This window comes from Hydra vulgaris, chromosome 09, assembly GCF_038396675.1.
Source record: "Hydra vulgaris chromosome 09, alternate assembly HydraT2T_AEP".
Lineage (NCBI taxonomy): Eukaryota > Metazoa > Cnidaria > Hydrozoa > Anthoathecata > Hydridae > Hydra > Hydra vulgaris.
Genome location: NC_088928.1, coordinates 25,537,523 through 25,558,966, shown reverse-complemented (window position 1 = coordinate 25,558,966; position 21,444 = coordinate 25,537,523). Strand labels below are relative to the sequence as shown.

Sequence of the window (21,444 nt, the reverse complement as noted above, 5' to 3'; positions counted from 1 at the left end):
TCTTCTTAGCGTTGAACCGCATTTTAACACTTTTGGCGGTTTGCTTAGGGTCGTTGTCTTGTTGGAATTTCCAAACAAAAGGGAGATTTTCCTCGGCATATGGCAACATGACTTTATCTAGTATTTCTTTGTACATGAATTCAATGCAACGGGCCCACACCACACCATGAAACACTTCCCAAACTATCACATTGCCTCCAGCATGTTTTACGGTCTTAAGATTATACCGAGGGCTGAGTTCTTGGTTTTGGGGACGACGAACGTATTGTTTTCCGTCGGATCCAAAGCGATTAAACTTAGACTCGTCAGTCCAAATACACATTTTGTCAAAAACTTTAATCCTTATGCACGTGCTGTTTTGCAAACTTCAAACGGCTGACGAGATTACGTTTTAAGACCAATGGTTTTTTTCGGGCAACCCTTCCAAATAGCTTATTTTCGCAAAAGCGACTTTTAACAGTGCTCACAGACAGATCGAGTTTTAAATTGTGAGCAATTTGTTCTTTAACTTTTGGTGCGCCAACAAAAGGATTCAGCTTAGCGACACGGACAATGGCTGCGTCTTCTCTGGGGGCTGTCTTTCGTTTGCGAGACTTGCGTTTTTTGTTGTTTAATGAACCAGTTTCGTTAAATAAATTAATAGCATTGATAACTTTCTTACCAGAACAACCCAGGCTTCGAGCTATTTCAGAATTGTTTAATGCTAGATCTCGAAATGCCTGTACTTGTCCTCGAAAGACATCTGTTCCATGTTTACCTCTTCCCATAGTTGATAGATAATAAACTTTTTTTTTTTTTGCTAAATGAGTTACAAGAATATCCTTTAAATACTGAATAGAATGATTATCTTTTGATATAATAAAAGAATTTAAGTTTTTTTTAATAAAAAGTAAATGTGTGCTATTTAAAATGACCGCCAAAAAGGTAAACACAACCACTTAAATGCTCAAAACAAGCAATTTTGACAGCTATAAATATCAAATGAGTATTTCCGCTCAAAAAGATTTACATTGTTGATGCTATAAAAAATAACAGCAACTGCTATAAATACAAAAAAGTGTGCTATTTATGTTGTCGCCACTGTACATATATATATATATACATATATATATATATATATATATATATATATATATATATATATATATATATATATATATATATATATATATATATATATATATATATATATATATATATATATATATATATCAATATCAATATTTCAATATCAGTCAGTAGTTAAAATATTATTTTTGGGGTCTTATATTTTTGCAATGACAGAGTTATAATTCTAAAAAACCTGGATTCCTAGTAAACCGACGGTGCATATTGCAAAATATTTGATACAACATTCATATCTTAGTCTATGGCTCAACAAATTGCGTCACAAATTCAGCACCATACCCTTTTATTGTTTTTTTGTAGTGTTATATATCCAGAACAAAAAGTTTTTCAGTATTGTAATTTTTTCTGAAGGTTTTACATATTAATATAATGATATGGATAAAAAATCAACTTTTTAAAAGAAAACCATGCTGATTTATTATAAAAGAACATGTATTTGAACCCCTAAAACTTAATGTGGGCAAAATTTTTTTGTTTCTTTAATTGCGTCATTTGAAAGAGCTCATTTTATATTTCTAGAAAAAATAAAAATTGTGTTAGAGAGATTTTTTAAATGAACAATAAAAATTAGATCAATATATAGATTTTTTAAGTTGCACAATTTTATACTAAACAATTTTGTACTTATCCAAAAACAGTGTTTGCCTTGGAAGAAGATAATTATGTCGATAATCTGCAAGCGGGTGAAGAAACGGAGGAAGAGCTTATCATGTTTAAATATGAATCAACGCAAATCTTGAATGAAGCTGGATTTCAATTGCACAAATGGCATAGCAACGTAAGAAAATTGGAGAATAACGTTGAAGAAAAATCAACAAAAATACTTGGACATCCTTGGAACAAGGAAACGGATCTATTGTCAATTGAATTTAATACTTGCATCAATAACGAAAATAAAGAAATTTTAACAAAAAGAAAAATTCTATCTGCAATCAATAGTGTTTTTAACGTATTAGGATTTAGAGCACTTGTGTTAATCACTGGATAATATTGTATAGTTGACTATGCTTTTTAAAAACTGGATGGGATCATTAAATACCGAAAGAACTTTAGCAAGAATTGCAAACTTGACTCAAGGCAATAAGCAACAAAAGAACTATTTTGATTCCTCGAAACATTGTGTCCGTAAGAGTTATTAAACTAGAGCAATTGGTGTGTGACCTGGAAATTAATTATGAAACAGAGAGAATTATTGAATCTAAAAAGAACGTGGAAATTGGAGCTAAAGTGGAAACCCTAAAAAAAGTATCAAGACGGGCGAAATTAGACCCAAGGCAAAAAATCAGTTGCATCATGAAAAGAGATGGCTGATTAAAGACGAAGTCTAAGCTTCAATCGGGGGAGTGTGTTCCAATTACGTCTTCCAAGATACTAGCAAACAACTAGCGGTTGTATCTTAATATAAGCATTAATGCATTTGTAATGATGCGATTTTCGTGAAGGTATTGGAAAATTATTCCAACGTAATTACGTGTATTTAAGGTTTTAACGGGGTATGTTGGATCGTAGTATTTACTATGGTAAACAAAAATATTTCCTAAAGTAATTTTTTTCTAAATTTTTTTTTGTAACAATTGTTCAATTGGTAATATTATAGGGTAAAAAACATGGCCTTCCGTTAGTCAGCAACCCGCAATTAATGAGCGAAGGCCTTCATCTGTAGGTTTTTTTTTTCGTGTTAGAAGGCCTGCAACGGAAGGCTTGCAACTCACCTGCAACGGAAGGCCTGCAACTCGTATAATGCATTTAGTAGGTTAGCAATGTAAGTTTTTTTTAGACCCACCCTATTTACAAATATGTATAATTAGAATCTGAGAAATATACTCAATCAATATGATAAATATATAAAATGCTTGCTATGTAAAATTGAAATAAAAGTCCAATATGGAACATCTTTTTACAACACATGGGTCAGAGCAACATTATAAAAGCATCTCGCATGATATATATGTTCATAAAGCAAACGAACAAACATATCTCGTGCACTTTATATATCATGACATTTTTTAATATACCAGAAACATACATCTCATGCGGGATATATTTTCGTTGCTGAAAATCTTCCCTAGCATAGATAACACAGATAAAAAAAAAAATCTCATGCTTATAGATGCCACCCCGTCTATTTAATTACGGCTCTAGAATTTGCGTTCGTTGCGACCTCCTTTGCAAATTGTAAAAAAACTACCAATGCCTTTTGTTTTAGCTATGTGGTTGTGCGGGTCTGTATCAAAAATTTTAAAAGATACTTTTTCATTTACTTGAAGTTATGCTGACATACGATATCTTAATAGAAGTTCTTCCTCTTAACTAGTCATGGTTAAAAGTTCAATCTTTTGTGCCTTTCCCTGTATTATATCCTTAAATAAAACGTTGTATGAGAACCAAGATACATTCCGTAAAACCTTTGTACCAATTTTGATAAAGAATGTAATATTTTAACATTAAGTCTACTTGCAATTGTATGTATGTAATATTTTAACATTACTTTATCTTTCAGATAATGTTTCGGTTTCAATGTCATATTCCGCTAAAATAGATTTTTCTGGTTCAATTTTGAGTCATTTTTCCACATCACCCATCTCCAATTATGTTTTTTACAAACATTAATAAATAGGAGAAAAAATTGTTTATTAATACTTTTTTAAAATTGTTTAATTGTGTAATAACGCCCAAATTTATCAATCCTCAAAACCGACTTTATCAATCCAACCAGGTTTAGTTCTTTTAAATCGAGATTTCTTTAGAACATGTTTCAATTATGGGTCTTTTAAATAAATGAACAATTTAAAAACTGTGTATGGTGGCAAAGTTTCTCCTAAACCATATCCATAAAACATTACAGAGAAGAATTATCTTTTCAGGGTACTTCATTTCACGTGTCATAACAACTTTTTTAAGTTCAGGGTTCAACAATTCTGCAATTTGTACTTGTGAAAATAAATGAGCAGTTTAATAACTTATTTATAAATTTGATAAATTTAGATTTAAAATAAATTCATATTTGGCAGTCACATTGTTATTACTAAAGTGAACTATTTTGAACACTAACTTATCTTTAGAGTTAATAAAATATAAAGTTTAATAAATTTGAAAAACCAACAACAACAACAACAAAAAATAATTCAGCTTGATAATAAATAATCTTTATTATTATAAAATAAGTTATTCAAACAATATTTTTAAAAAACCATCTAGGTAGAATAAATAATAATTACACAATTTAAAATAATTATTAACTCATTATACTCATTAATAAAAGTTATACTATTATTAATGAGTATAAATAATACTATTATTTATGTGGTCAATGTTACCCCGAAAGTTTATAATCTTTTGTCCACCCTGTATATAAAACCAAAAAATGCTGTTATTTGAGCTTAAAAAAATTGTTGCATCTTATATAATATTTTTTGTAAATTGATGGAATGTAAAATATTGTTCTTCACCTAGACAAGATTTTTTTTCTTATTTTTCTGCTATATTTTATCTTGATGTAATTTTTATTCTTTTGCTCTTCAAGGATAAAAACTTTATCTAAGTAAAATATAACCTAGAAATAAGAAGAAGAAAAAAGTTGTCAGGGCAAAGATCAAAATTTTGTTGCAAATGCTCTGCAATCAGAGGCAATTCTTCGAACAAAATGAGGGGGTTGGGGTGAATCCTCAGAAAAAACCAACTGGCTGCAAAAAAACAAAAAGTCCTCAAAACTAAAATTTACCGACTGAATTGTGTCAAATACCCGGTTAGCTGACTAAATTCGTAAAAAAACTGACTATAAATTGAAATTCGTAAAAAAAACCGACTATAAATTGAAAATCACCTTCTGGGCTTAAAATCGCTTCTGCTACCAAATGTAATTTAAATTTACAAGTAATATAATATTTTTTAAGTGGGAATTTTTTATTACAAAAGTAATAACAAATTTCCATTAAAAATAAATTATATAAAATTAAATTTAAATTACATAAGCTCACGTTATAAACAATTTGTAAATTAGATTAAAAGTAATCTATATAAAATAGGTGAACAAATTTAACTGTATTCTACAATAGTTTTGACAGGATCTTGTACAACAGTAATGCAATAAAGTAAAGTCTCGAATCAGACAAAGCTGAAACATGGCAGTGAGAAGGCACATATACCCATTCAAGACTCAGAAAGGGTTGACTATTTGAAAGGCATAATTGGCATAACTGTTAGTTCTTTTTACAGGTTTTTTGCGTTAAAGTTTTTGTTATTAAATAACTAAGGATGGAAAGTTTAAACCAGACCCTGAATTATGGGGGGCTACAAGCTCTGACATTTTAAAGTAGATGCTTTATTTTTGTAAGATTTTTACACCACTTTATTAAGAAAAAATGGCCATTTGCTCAAAAGTATCCCCAGACCCTGCAAGTTTTAATCCGGCACTGGTTTTAAGAACTACGGTATTTTATCGGCGTGAAAATTTTAGAACTATTTATGTAATTTTCTTTATCTGGGTGTAGTATCAGTGGCCTAATTATAGCAAGGCCAGCGTAAGCAACATTTACTGTCCCTCAAGCAACTAGGTCAAGGGCCGCGAGATTTAGGAGCCTCAAGATGTTTTTAAAGAGTTTTTGTTGTTGTTTTTTTTAGTAAAAATTATATTTCCAGAGAAACAGAAATTGGGCACCTGGACCAGTATGCCTACTTGCCGAAAATATTTTGCTACGCCAATGTGTAATATACGTATAACCCGAGATGTAGCTAGACAATGATTTAAACGTAAATTAGGAAATAAAACTTGTTGTGAAGGAGGCCTGGAAAAAAAAAACCTAAAACATTTACCATCTCTACCCCAAATGTGAGGGCAACAAATTAGTAATTTTTATTTTTTATTTTCTTACACTAAATATCAGTCGACACGTTTTAAAATTCAAAATTTCAAAGTTATGATTTTATAAAGTTTACACTCTTACCAAATAAGGTGGTTGTTTCAACATTTTCCTAAACATTCTAATGTGATATAAAAAAGAACATATAAAAAAAGTTTGGCACTTGAGTATTTTTTTATTTACTAAAAGTATATTTATTAAAAATTATTACACCTCAAAATTTCAAATTTCAGAAAAACACATAATCATCGATTTTTAATGACATGTTTTTAATGACTTTATTATGTACGGATATTTAGGGGATTGGCAATAAGACCATTTTGTCTCCTTCTTGCCACCGCCATTTGTATATTTTACAGAAAAAAAGTAATTATTTTTAACAGCAAATTTAGAAAAAATAAAAAATGATACAATTTAAGAATCAGCTACTGTATTAAAGAATGTTTTTGTGTAATAAAAAAGAAGCAATAATCAATGGCCAAATTAAATTTGAAAAAAAATTTATTTGATAATATTGTTTGAAAAATACGAATGATCTCGTAGACCAAAGTCACTTATAAAAACTTTTTTCTTCGTTATTCTTGGACATATTTTAACGATGAACTCATATGATTACTTATTCACAAAAAAAAAGAGTTAAATCAACTTTCGCTCCGAACTTTTGAATGAGGAACAGAATTTGATTGTCAGACGAACTTATAGCTTAATTAAAGAAAGTATTTTAAATTCCCTACATAATTGGGGAGGTTGCTTAAAATTTATATGGTCATTATTTTTGAACAGTAAGATTGTATGACATCAGAGACTTATTAATGAACTTAAATTTAGTTTAAAATGTTAAAAAAAATGTATATATAAATGTTATAAACTAGTCGCTCTCAAGCTAATGGCATGAAAGGAAGGTAAACATTTTAGTAGCTTAGTGTTAACAGACTCCGATTATCGCAACACTTTTGAAAAGCTTTACATAAACACGAATATATAAACGGAGTTTACTCCATGTCGTTACATAATGTTAAATTCTCAACAACAACAAAAATTTGCTACGGGCCTGATTTTAAATATGTGATTGGATCTGGTTGTTTAAATATTGTGATTTTCACTTTTGTTAACTTTTTAACCTTAAATTTTTGAAAACTTAAAGTAACAAAAATTTACTGAAAAAAATAGTAGCCTATGTTATTTCATCTATATGATGAAATAACATCAAGACACTTTTCTCAACAATCGACCATGTAATTTTAAAAATAAAAGCTTTTTTGAACCACCCTACTAAATTTTTTGAACCACCCTACTAAATTCGTTATAATTTTAAAATTAAAAGTGTGCTTTTTTGAACCACCCTACTAAATTTTTTGAACCACCCTACGAAATTCGTTATAATTTTAAAATTAAAAGTGTGCTTTTTTGAACCACCCTACTAAATTTTTTGAACCACCCTACTAAATTCTTTATATCAAATAAACTAAAATAAGCAGCTGCTGTGGTTATGAAAAGTTATAAATTATTTGAAGTTAATTACTTTTTCTTTTTTAACTTTTTTTTTTTCAATTAATTTTTATGTTATTTACATCAGTTATTCAAAAGTTTTTTTTAAAAGACTGTCTTGTTTATTGTTCTTGCTTTGGAAATGACTATGCATTTTGCAAACTTATTCCAAGTTTTGTATTTTGGTTTCTTTTATTTAGCGTGGTTGTAGTTAAAAACCAATCGAACCAAAATGAAAGCTATTTCTGGAAATGACTAACTAGAATAATTGCTGTCTGGAATTGACTAATTGAAATTAGTTTAATCCAGACAGCAGTTTCATGAACAGCTATTAATAAATAAACATACAAACAAAAAAAATTTTTTTTATCTCTGTTGGAGTGGTTGTTACGACCAGGACCGTCCTGAACTGGGGGTGTAGTTGGTATCTTCTCCCCCCATAGCTGTTATATATGCATATGAGTTAGCACATTTGTACATTTAGCATATCAATTGGCAAGTTTTAAAGAATATTTAGCAAATATCAAATATCGTTAATCTTTTTTTTATTATTATTATTTTGTGTGTTTCTAGTTGGCAAAAAACACATGTAACACCCCCACCCATAACGAGAGACCTTTTCGAGATGGCCTTGGGTAGCATTTTACTTCTTTGTAATTTATTTTCGTATGCTGATATAAATTCTTTTTAATTCAAAATGTTAGTGACTTGAAGTTTTACTTTTTTGCAATATTTTTGTACAAGATCCTGTCAAAGTTATTGTAAAATATACGTAAATTCACTTACTTTTATTTTTATTTTATATAACTTATTTTTAATAAACTTTTGTCATTACTTTTAAAATAAAAACTTCCTTCCTAAAAAGTATTATTTTATATGTAAATTTAATTTACACTTGGTAGCATATTACTTTTATGCAGTTTACTTTTATATGCAAGTTACTTTTTAATATAATTTTTATTTGATTGGTTACTTTTATAGGTAAATGTAAATTATAGTTTGAGGAACTATATTATTATGTAATGTAATTTTCAAAACTAATTAACTTTTAAAAGCAAACAGCTTTTTCATGTGACTTTTCATTTACATTAAACGTTTAAAATTACTCACGTAATTTACTCTTTGATAAAAATTAACTTGTGTAAGTAAAAAAAAAAGTAAGTAAAAGACGAATTCCTATTCTCTAGCGATAGTTGAGTAAACATTGAAATGCGTGATGACGCCATTCATGATCTCAGTAAAGATTAGAAATACTTTCTTAAAGCATGTCATGCTGTTATCCGAGGATTCCGAATTTTAAATGTAGAAACAAAGAAGTATTTCACAATTACTAATCCCGGAAATTGCCAGATCTCTCACATATGCTAATCGTCTGCTTCGGTTATACAAGTCAACAGTAAAACCCACTACAAGATAAAATTTGCTGATTACATCATCAAAGTCTACTGCTTTTGCTGGTTTTTAATCAAGAAAATTGAAAAAATCTTGAATTAGCACGGATTTTTTTTATGATTATGAAATGCGTTCAGAGCCTTTATCATCCTGTTGCAATAGCAATCACCCAGAAAGAAATGCAAATAAACTGTTATTTTGCTTATCCTGAAAGTTTTTTGTTGTCAGCCATCACGGATGAAGACTAGAAAAAGCAAATTTTATCTGAGGCGAACCATGAAGACGTCTGCATCAAATCTACAAATGACACTCTTCATGTTCCTGATATTCCATTCTATTCTCAAAATGTCTGGTTAAAGAAGTCTCGAATTTCCAAGATCTTTACAACCAATGAAAAACGTCATGAAATGCTTGTTTACACTTCAAAATCAAAAGGCGAAACGTTTTGCAATAAAAAAGTATACATATAACTTTCACTTTTCAGGATACAAATGCAGCTTTTGTTCGTTACATGGTGTTTTTACTTACTTTCCGGTAATATATAGGCGAATAACAGTTGATCTCATTTCCATATAATAAAACCAAAAGTTGCCCCTTTAAACTAAACTCGAAAAAGGCTAATATTTTTCAGGCAGTCATATTAATTGTTGTAGCAACTTTTCCGCTTTTTAGTTTTAGTTCTTAAACAGTGAATTTAAAACAAAATTTGAAAAGAGTTTTATTGAAGATAAATTTGATTTGACTTGCCATTGTTGTTTGGAGCGAATTGAGAGTTCTATTTACAGCAATAATTTAAAAGCATTTGGAAAAGCAAAAGGCATGCATGCAAGAATTTTTAACTTTAAATAAAATCACAATTTCATTAATAATATGAAATAAGATATAGTAATAACTGTTAACTTAATACCATAACAAATAAATATTTTTTTTTATCAAACTTTTTTGTTTTGTTTTGTTTGTTTGTTTATTTCGCCGTTTAACAACTTTAACAATTTAAAAGTTTATAAATAAAAACACTGGCGCGGCAAGTAGAAGACAATATTTTGTCTTATCACCGAGCCACAATCGTACGTATTTACAATAACCGTATAATATATTTATACTTAAAAAACTATTTATTGAAAATTATAAATGTAAAAATATATAATAATTATTTTAAGAAATACTTCATGTTAAGAGTAATAATCAAGTAAGCAAGAAAAACTGAAAGGAAAGTAAAAAAGAAAAACAAAAAATAAATTAATTAAAGAGCTCGTAATTACGAGAGCCACAATATCTACGTATATTATACAAAAGTATGTATTGAAAAATATGAAAACAAAATATATAACAATTTGTAATAAAGTAATATTTGAATAAAGAACGAAAAATTAAAAAATAAAAGAGTACTTAATTTACAAAAACCGTAGTATTTAAGTATATTTTAAAATCAATTTGAATAAAAGTAAAATAAATAACAAATCATTAATAGTTAAAAAAAAAAGAAAATTGAAGAACTCAGATTTCAACAATAACTATTAAGATTAGAGGAAACACCATAACTGAATTAATGAAAAAAAAAGTTGATAAATTCTGAGACATTTTTATAATTGAGTTTTAGTTTAAAAGAAGCATTTAAAATCGGATATGTTAAAATCCATAAGTAATAACACCTGTTTCGATTCATTGTTGTATACTAACTTTCACTGTTGTATACTAATTCATTCACTGTTGTATACTAATTCATTCACTGTTGTATACTAATTCATTTACTGTTGTATACTAACGTTTTTCGTATTTGCAATATTAGGAAACTTTTTCCACAAATAAAGCCCACAATATTGAATTGAACATGTAATTTGTTTTGAATTATATTTAGGGACAATGTAGTTGTTATCTGTAAATTTTGTCGGGTATTTATGCATTACTTTTTCAAAATAGGAATGAAATAATTTAGGAGATAGTCCCATCTATATTTTATACATGAACATTAAAACTTGGTGTAAGTTGATTTTATAAACGTTTAATGCGCCTTGTATGCGCAGAAGAGGCTCGCATGGTACAATTTTATCAGCTCCAAATAATATTCTGCACTCATGTTTTTGATTACAGTATAATTTTTTTAATTTTGCATGAATGAAAGAAAAATATAAAATTTTTAAAGATTTATTATTTAGAAATGGTGTAGCCCTATATATCATGGCAATATTTTTTGATAATTTTTTCTCAATGCTTTTTATAGGATCACTCCTTTTTATCACACTTTTTATATGATCACGTAAATGTTCATTTAATATTACGCCCAAAAAGTTAACTGAAGTTTCTCTTTTAATGTTAGCGTTATTAATTATTAGATTTGGCAGTTTGTTTGGAATATTTTCTAATTTATTTACTTTATAAAATAAAATAAATTTGGTTTTATCCACATTTAGAAAAAGTTTATTACTTATAAACCATTCAATAACCTTACTCAACTCTTCGTTAGCTGTTTCAAAAAGTGTTTTAATATCTCTGTGGGAATAAAAAAGATTGGAGTCATCTGCAAATAGAATACAATTAAAGAAGTGTGTTGTTAAATTTAAATCATTTGCATATACTGAGAATAAAAAGGGTCTTAAAAAAGAGCCCTGGGGGACACCACAAGTCAAAGCATATGGGATTGTTTATTTTTGCTCATGTTGGATGAATTGCTTTCTATTGGTCAAATAGCTTTTGACCAAAGTTAGTCATTATTTTTTACTCGATAATATTCAAGTTTTTTTTATTAGTATGTTATGGTTTACAGTATCAAAAGCCTTTGACAGATCAAGGAGAACTCCTAATGTAAAGTAGTTAGTATATAATGCGTTTGTTATTTGATTGACTATTTTAAACACTGCATGTTCAGAGGAACATTTTTTTTGAAGTTAAACTGTTTTGAGTACAACATATTCTTTTCTGATAAATAATTCAATAGCCTGCTGTACATTATTTTTTCAAGCAATTTTGAGAAACACGGTAATATAGATATTGGTCTATAATTAGAAATAATAGAGTCATCGCCAGTCTTAAAAACCGGTGTGATTCGTGCAATTTTTAATTTTTCCGGGACAATACCTGTTTTAAAAGAAAGATTAAAGATGTGAAACGAAAGAGGTTCGATTATATCATAAACAGATTTTACAACATTAAATTTAATTTTATCAAAACCAGCACTTTTGTTACTTTTAAGATTATAAAAGGTGGTTCGCAATTTATTTATTTTAAGATTAGGTTCATCCATAACATTATCTTAATATTTTAAATAAGACTCAAAAGAAGTTGATATAAATACTCAAATAATACTTAATAATATATATATATATATATATATATATATATATATATATATATATATATATATATATATATATATATATATATATATATATATATAAATATAAATACTCAAATAATACTTAAATAATACTCAAAGAAGTTGAATTCAGAGGAATTTTTGATGCCAAATTTGGACCAGCATTAATAAAAAAAACTGTTTATTTTTTCAGCAATAATTGATTTATCATAAATAATTTTTTTTCATTAATGGTTATTTTTTTTGGCAGAGTGTTTCTCGCTTAATTTTTGCCAATTACTTCTTTAATTACATTCCAAGTTTTTTTTGGTGTTTCCGCTTGCTTTGTCTAATAGGAAGCTTTATTATGATCTGTTGCCTAAATACGGTAGTTTTAGAAGGAATGTTATTATTTATTATGTTATTAGTAACTAAAAATGTTCGGAAATAATCTGAAAAGTCAGTTTTGATTATACCTGTGTTAAGACGGTTATTATGAAAGTTATTAGTTATTATATTATCAAGAAGTGTAGAAGAGTTGTTAGTCACACAAGTTTGTTAGTCACACAAGTATTGTTGGAATTAAGTTATTTTGAAGAAGAGTGTTTATAAAATTTTTACATTATTATTTGAAGCATGTTTTTATTTCAATGTTTAGATCACCAGCCAAAAATACATGATCTCGCGTTTTATTGATAGCTGTTACGAATAATTTAAGATAAGTTTTAAATTTTCTTTTAAACATCTGATGGTGGTCTATATGATGCGTTTACAATTATGTTTTTTGTGTTTTTATTTTTTAATTCGATGCATAATGACTTATAATCTATTTACACAGAGATCGTTGCGTAAACTATAATTAATTGAGTTGTGGATAAAAATACTTACGCCCCCACCAATACCAAAATTACGTGGTTGGTGAACTGATTTGTTATTAATTAGTTCAAATTGCGCATTTGTTTCACCATACTTTCACCAAGTTTCCGTAAGACAAATAATTTTAAAGTCATTATTTAATTCATCCAACAAAAATTTAAAAATTAAAAATTTTTTTTTTAAACTTCGAATATTAATATTTAAAATTGAAAAAAAAGTTTCCTTTTTTTGTAGATATTGGAAAGATTCGAAAACTGTATAATTTTGACTTTCAAATATCTGTTGATCAAAATTATCAGTCATTCTCGTCCCTGAGAATGATATTTTCATCAAAAAATTTAATTTTTAGGTTTTCCTCCATTTTTTTGTTTATTTGTTTTTGTTTTAAAAAAATAAAATAATAATAATAGAAAATAAAAAGGACATTTGTATAAACACAAAATTGCAAATAAAACAATAAAACTTAACTCTTGCTTTCTTAGCACAGTTTTTTTGATTCCCAATCGCGTACAATTAGCTTATCTTACGATATTTATGCAAATTTTCCCAGCTGCTTTTCAGGGGGCGACTGAATAAGTGCGAATTTCATAACTGCGAATCTGCATAAGTGCGACTGGCATAAGTGCGAACTGGCATAAGTGCGAACTGGCACAAGCGCGAATTGGCATAAGTGCGAATCACTTGCAAAAACTGGCATAAGTGCGAACTAGCGCAAGCGCGAACTGGCATAAGTGCGCCAAAAGAATTTGCAAACATTGGCATAAGTGCGAACTGGCATAAGTGCGAAACAATTGCAAAAACTGGCATAAGTGCGAACTGGCACAAGCGCGAACTGGCATAAGTGCGCCGAAAGAATTTCCAAACATTGGCATAAATGCGAACTGGCATAAGTGCGAACCAATTGCAAAAACTGGCATAAGTGCGAACTGGCACAAGCGCGAATTAGCATAGTGCGCCGAAAGAATTTGCAAACATTGGCATAAGTGCAAATTGGCATAAGTAGCGAATTGGCAAGTTCGCACTTATGCCAATGCTTGCAAATTCTTTCGGCGCACTTATGCCAGTTCGCGCTTGTGCCAGTTCGCACTTATGCCAGTTTTTGCAATTGATTCGCACATATGCCAATTCGCACTTATGCCAGTTCGCACTTATGCCAATTCGCACTTATGCCAATGCTTGCAAATTCTTTCGGCGCACTTATGCCAGTTCACGCTTGTGCCAGTTCGCACTTATGCCAGTCTTTGCAACTGCTTCGCACTTATGCCAGTTCGCACTTATGAAATTCGCACTTATTCAGCCTCCTCCTTTTCAGTTTTCATTCTTTCTCTCAAGTCTTTTCTTAGTTTAGTTTCGTAGCAAAAATCTTCATTAATGAAAATACTTTTACCCTTTAATTTAAAAGAATTTTTTAAACTTTTACTTTATCTTTGTAATCTAAAAGTTTTATCATGATTGTACGTGGCTTTCTGCATCTTTACGTCCGCAGGATGCGCTCGTTCACTTTTAACATTTTTTACCCCTAAAGTCTGTTCAAACAGTTTGATCACTTTTGTTTCACTTTGCGTTCATGTTTCATTTTCGTTTTCTTTCAGTCTATTAATCCTGAGGTTGTTTCTTCGTGACCGATCTTCAATTTCTCTTAGTTTTTTTTTAAGGTTGGTAAGCTCAATATTTTTATGTGCTGCATTTTTAGAAACTCTTTTCTTTCTCGATAGATTCAATATTATTTTTAATATTTTTTTCAATGAGTTCTTTGTGAAAATTTAAGCTTTCTTTTAAAATCAAATACATCCTTTTCGAGTCTTTTAATTTTTTCCATACTGTCGATAATATTTAATTCTGCTTTTTGTTGTCTGTCACTCGTTATCTTTGCATTTGCAATAATGAGTGTTTAAGAACGTTTTTTTCTTGTTGTTTTATTAGTAACTCTATGTCTTTCTTATACTTAGCAAACATTTCCCCAAACATATTTCTTATTTTGCTAATGGTAACTGCCATATTTAACAATTAAATTGATAACAAATGTTAACTTACAAAATTTGTTTTAAAATTTGTGAAAAAAAAAAAAATTCTTTGCAATAGCACGTCTGTTCGCCGCAACTTAATGATTGATTAAAACTTAATTTCCCTTAAATTTCAGGTCATGCCTAGAGTTTACAAAATGTTTCAGAAAATATTTTCGATGTTGCTGTAGCCGAATTGAAAAATGAGATAAGCCTTAGAGTTATTTTTATAAAGAGTAATCAACTTAATTGTTCTTATAACAATTTATTCTGGTATAATACCGTCGTACATAAAATATAAGAACACGGAAACTCGAAGAGGATTGTAAGATCCTGTCACCGAGAACCATTTACAATGCGATAAAAAGTATAACCAGATATCTAAAAAATACAATACCGTTATTTACAATATAAGATCTTTAATAAAATCATACAAAATATATCAAACATAAATTACCGTTTAACAATATCAAAATATGTATGAAACCAAATATTTAAATATAATATTAAGGTAAATATAATATTACACACTTATTTTTAAAACAACTTAAAAGAACTCAATATTATCAATTGACAAAATATTTTTTTCAGTTTATTTTTGAAGGTAAGAAAACTCCAACGTTGAGAAAAATCAAAGTTTTTAAAAACTATTTGGTTTCACAGAAAAGTTCCGCGATATGATATAAGAGATCTCCCAAAATTTCTCTTACTTGGAAAAATACTCAGCTTGCATTTTTAACCCTCTAAGTAAGCATACTCAGCTTGCATTGTTAAGTCTCTAAGTAAGCATGCTTAACTTGCATTGTTAAGTCTCTAAGTAAGCATACTTAGCTTACATTGTTAAGTCTCTAAGTGGGAATACGCAGCTTGCATTGTTGAGTCTCTAAGTAAGCATACTCAGCTTGCATTGTTAAGTCTCTAAGTAAGCATACTCAACTTGCATTGTTAAGTCTCTATGTAAGCATACTCAGCTTGCAATTTTAAGCCTGCAATTCATAGGTGCATAAAAAAAGTATCAATACCAAGATACTAACCTTAAACCAAATTATCAACACTCGAATCGAAAAATTCATTGATGGGGTGGGATAGGGGTGGGAGTAGTTGCACATCTTTACTCCCCTTTGTGTATGTAAAGAGACCAACAAGAGTAACAGAACATCAACTTTCTTAATAGATAACTTAATAACAATTAATATCTTTAACAAAATGCTTAAAATAGATACAATAAAAAATGATGTTTCTGTTACCAAATTAAAAAAACAAAAAAAAACAAATTTGCATCAAAAGCTTTTTTAATGAATCAATTTGCAAGAGAAACATAAACTTAATTCAAACGCACTTGGCAAGTTATAAGTGACATTTAGAGTAAAAAAAAACTTAAAATTATGTTCTTTATCTAAAGCTATTAAAAACAATGATAAAATTATAAATGTTTCTAAAAATATGAATTCTTTGTTTCTGTTGGACCTAATCTTTCTAAAACATTCCAAGCATGATAAATTCAATCAATAGTTATAAATTTCCACTAAACTTTAATCTAAATGTTTTTGAACTATAATTTTCAGAATTTGAAAATGCTTTTAAAATGCTTAAGCTGAATAAAAAATTGGTCCAGATGATATAAATGGAAACATTGTTATTAAGTCATACGATAATGAAAAGAATACAAAATTTATAGTTCTAAATTGTTCAAATCAAGGAACTTTTCCAGACCAAATAAAGGTTACAAAAGTGGCCACTATATATAGAAGTGGTGAACTAACTAATGTTTGCAATTATTGTCCAATTTCGGTTTTTTCAGTTTTTTTCCAAAATTCTAGAAAGAATTTTATTTGATCAAATTTTTAATCATCTTTCTGAAAATAAAATACTCAAAAACAATCAGTACGGCTTTAAAGAAAATAACTCTACAGAACTCTACTTCAACTCACAAGAGTTATTACTGATTCCTTTGAAAAATCACAATTTACTTTAGGCATTTTGATAGACCAACCTATCGATCACCGTATTCTTATAAATAAATTAGAACATTACGGCATGATTGGTAAAGTCCTAATTTTATTAAAGAGTTATTTAAATAATCGTAAACAGTTCATTCATATTGATACACTAAACAACTACTGCTTTACATATATTCTGTGGAATTCCCCAGGGATCCATACTTAGACCATGTTATTTCTAACTTTTATTAATGACCTCTATAAAACCTCTAATTTAACGACAATAATGTATGCTGACGACAATTACCTTTTCTTATGACATGAATGTTGAACTAAAGAAATCTGACTGGTTTAAATCGAATAAACTTTCACTTAACATTGAAAAAACTAAGTGGATTCTTTTTCATTTAGATTATAAAAAGCATATACTGCCAAGTAAAATGCGGCCGCTTTTGATTGATAAAATTAATATAAAAAGAGTAATTTATACTAAATTATTAGGTATTATTGTGGATAAAAATCATTCATGGAAAAAACACATTTAAAACCTAAACAATAAAAATGTAAAAAGTATTGAAATTCTATATAAAACAAGAAGCATTTTAAATAAAGATACTTTAATTCAAAAGTTCGCTGTCATACTATGCTAATATTGCCAGCGGTAGTACCAAAAAAATTAAGTTAAAGCCTTGGCATTGTCAACAGAAGCAAGTAGCACGTCTTATTAATTTTAAAGATCGTTTTACTAATGCCAACTCTTTATTATTTAATATGAATATTCTTAATATTTACGGGAAAACACTAAATCCATTCCCTCAAAGTGCTATTTGAATAGTTTAAAAAAAATTAAGACCCGATTTCGACAACAGGGCCGACAACACGGGCTTCGAAATGGGGGAGGGGGGGGGAAATCGTTAATTTCTAAAAAATGTTCTCTATATATAGAATTTTCTAAAAACTTCTTGCCCCCAGGCTCCCCTGGGGGCAAAAATCAAAGTGATTAAAAATTATTTTTCTTTTGTCCGAAATTTTTCTAATTGAAAATTTTTCTAAATAATTTACATGAAGCTTCAAACTTGATCGCTGTCATGTTTGCTGATGGCACTAACCTCTTTTTATCTGATAACAACATTACAACATTATTTAAAAGTATTAATATCAAATAAAAAAAAAATTCTGAATGGTTTAAATAAACAAGCTTTCACCTAATGGGGAAAAAACTAATTGGATACTTTTTCATCCAGCTCACTGATCTACATTATAACTGGATAGTGTATCTCCTAATAAAATATCGTAATTTTTGAAGCCAAAATATTTTCGCCAGCGCCATATTGGGAGGACCCACGGAAAAATATTATTTAGTTAAAATATTGTTAGGTGAACAAGCTATTTCTTTATTTTGGTGGTTAAACTTTATATTTTTTTATCTAACATAGATAGAATGTATGGAAAATTATTTTTTTTTTTTTTTAAATAATGATAAATATTTTTCAGTAAAATAATTACAAAGTTCATTCTATAAATGTCTGTAGAAAATTCCCAAAAGCGAGGGACACAGTGTATCGCATTTGGTTGCCATAAAAGAAAATATTGTGACAGTAAAAGAAGTGATAGTGATGGACTTTCTGATGATGAATCATCTTTAAAAGGAAAGTTTCCTAGAAAATTTCATAGGTGCCTTAATTATTTTTAAGAATAAAAACATTTTAAAGTTTATTGACCTCTGTTAGTTTGCTTGCAATGTGAACAAATGCATTTAAATAAAATTAGTTGTGCAAAAAGTATAACAACCTAATAAAATATCAAACGTTATTTTTGCTACCAATTTTATTCAGATTTCTTTCAAACACTGAAAAAAGAAAAGAATGGACCAAAATACACCGTCAAGAATGAAGTCCAAGTAGTAGCAGTTTGATATGTTCTGATCATTTTTTAGAAAAAGATATCGACAGAACTGGACAAACTGTTAGGTTAAGGGAAAATTCTTTTCCTAAAAGATTTTATAAAAATCCCAGACCACTTATAAAAGGTATATAATCAATTATGTTTTTATGTATTGTACAGGTTTGTTCAATATGTAACTTTTAGTTAATAGTAACCCTATGCAGTGTGCTAGAGGGTTTATAACACGACTGTATGGTAAGCAGCTAAAACATATAATAACCATTTTGCTATTGTATGCTTTAATTTTATAAATGCTGCATGAACTATTAGCTAAGCTCTGTGAGTAAACACAACTTAGAGGTTCCTTCTAATTTGATATCAAATTTGATATGTACATATATACATATATATATATATATATATATATATATATATATATATATATATATATATATATATATATATATATATATATATATATATATATATATATATATATATATGTATATATATATATATATATATATATATATATATATATGTATATACATATATATATATATATATATATATATATATATATATATATATATATAATATATATATATATATATATATATATATATATATATATATATATATATATATATATATATATATATAGTTCTATAGTTTGTTGCGTTTGGGAAGCTCTAAACCTATCATTCACTAATATTCGTGGTCTTCGAAGTAACTTTTCTTCTGTTGAGTCTTATCTCTTGCAAAGTTCACCAGACCTACTTGCTCTTTGTGAGACTAATTTGAGTTCAGCTGTCTCATCTTGTGATCTTAGTGTTGATGGTTATCTTCCTCTAATTCGTAAAGACTCCAATAGTCACGTGCTTGGCCTGGGCATTTACATTCGTTAGAATTCACCCATTTGTCATGAAACTAGGTTTGAATCCACAGACTATTCTTTTATGTGCTTTTGTTTAGCGCCACTTCACTCTATTGCCTTTCTCTTTGTTCTATATCGCTCTCCTTCATCTCAAGACTGCACACTTTTTGACGGTATTTCTGATCATATTGACCAAGCCCTCTCTTTTTATCCAACAGCTAATATAGTTGTTGTTGGTGACTTTAATGCTCACCACTCTGAATGGCTTGGCTCTAGTCTCAGTGATTCGGCAGGCATTAAAGCCCACAACTTTTGCCTTTCTCAATCCCTAACTCAAATACTCAACTTTCCAAATCGCTTTCCAGACAACCCGAACCATTTACCTTCTCTACTCGACTTATGTCTTGTTTCTGATCCTAGTCAGTGTTCAGTTTCTCCACATTCACCCTTAGGTGCTTGATCTCTCTAAAACTAATATCTCATTCATCTTCATCACCTGAATCCCCCTATTATCGAACCTCTTACAACTACAGTAAAGCTGACTGGGACTCTTTCCGTGATTTTCTTCGTGATGGCCCTTGGGTAGAAATCTTTCGTCTTCCTGTCTACAAATGTGCTCTTACATAACTTCGTGAATTGAAGCTGGCATGGAATCTTTTATTCCCTCTTGACGATTCCAGGTCAAGCCTCACTCTCCTCCATGGTTTTCTTCACACTGTGCAGCTGCGATTGCCAATTGAAACCGTTCCTTCCATATTTATCAGCAAAACAATTCTCCAGGAAACAGGCGTCTGTTTATTACTGCTAGAAACAATTATAAAAAGGTTTTGTCTAACGCCAAAACCCGCTATTCTCAGGTCATGAAATCTCGTATCTCATCTCAAAAATTAGGCTCTCGTGACTATTAGAGAATCTTTAATAATATCAATAATAAGGGCAAATCTATAATTCCACCTCTCTTGTATGGTTCAGACTTTGTCTCCTCACCTAAAGACAAAGCTGAATTGTTTGCTAAAAACTTTTCATCAATATCATCTCTTGATTCCACTAATTGCTTTCTACCTGATATTGCCAACAAACAGGTTGATCCATTGCTTGACATTCATATCACTCCAGCATCTCTATCTAAAGTGATTTCCTGTCTAGACTCTTCTACAGCTTGTGGCAGGGACAACATACCTGTTATTGTCTTGCAGAAGTGTTCTCCGGAGCTGTCTTCTATACTCTCAAAACTATTCAACAAGTGCTTTTCAGAGTCTTGCTTTCCAGCCTGCTGGAAAGCGGCATCTGTTATCCCTATCTTCAAAAATTCTGGAGAGCAATCTGATTCGTCTAACTACCGTCCTATTAGTCTTCTTCCTATCATAAGCAAGGTTTTTGAATCTTTAATTAACAAACACTTTATTTCTCATCTTATATCTAATCACTTAATTTCTGAAGATCAATATGGATTTCGATCTTCTCGTTTTACAGCTGATTTGTTAACAGTAATAACTGACAGGTTTTATTGTGCATTAGATAAACGTGGAGAGGTTAAGGCCATCGCTTTGGACATTTCAAAAGCTTTTGATAAAGTTTGGCATGCTGGTCTTCTCCATAAGATTTCTTCTTATGGTGTATCCGGCAACATCTTTAAGATCATCGAATCCTTCCTTTCCAATCGTAGCATAAAAGTTGTCCTCGATGGACAACACTCTTCTTCTTA

The 21,444-nt window shown here is 29.3% G+C and overlaps 1 protein-coding gene across 1 annotated transcript; it reads right to left on the bottom strand.

The window, feature by feature from the left end:
• Window positions 1-335: 335 nt before the first annotated feature.
• LOC136085371 (uncharacterized) lies at window positions 336-767 on the bottom strand. The gene has a single exon (XM_065806672.1). The coding sequence runs from the start codon at window positions 765-767 to the stop codon at window positions 336-338; it is 432 nt and encodes a 143-aa protein (XP_065662744.1).
• Between the last annotated feature and the right edge of the window lie 20,677 nt (window positions 768-21,444).

Bases quoted from the DNA above. Each gene is read 5' to 3' on its own strand.
- LOC136085371 (XM_065806672.1), bottom strand. From the start codon at position 767: ATGGGAAGAGGTAAACATGGAACAGATGTCTTTCGAGGACAAGTACAG.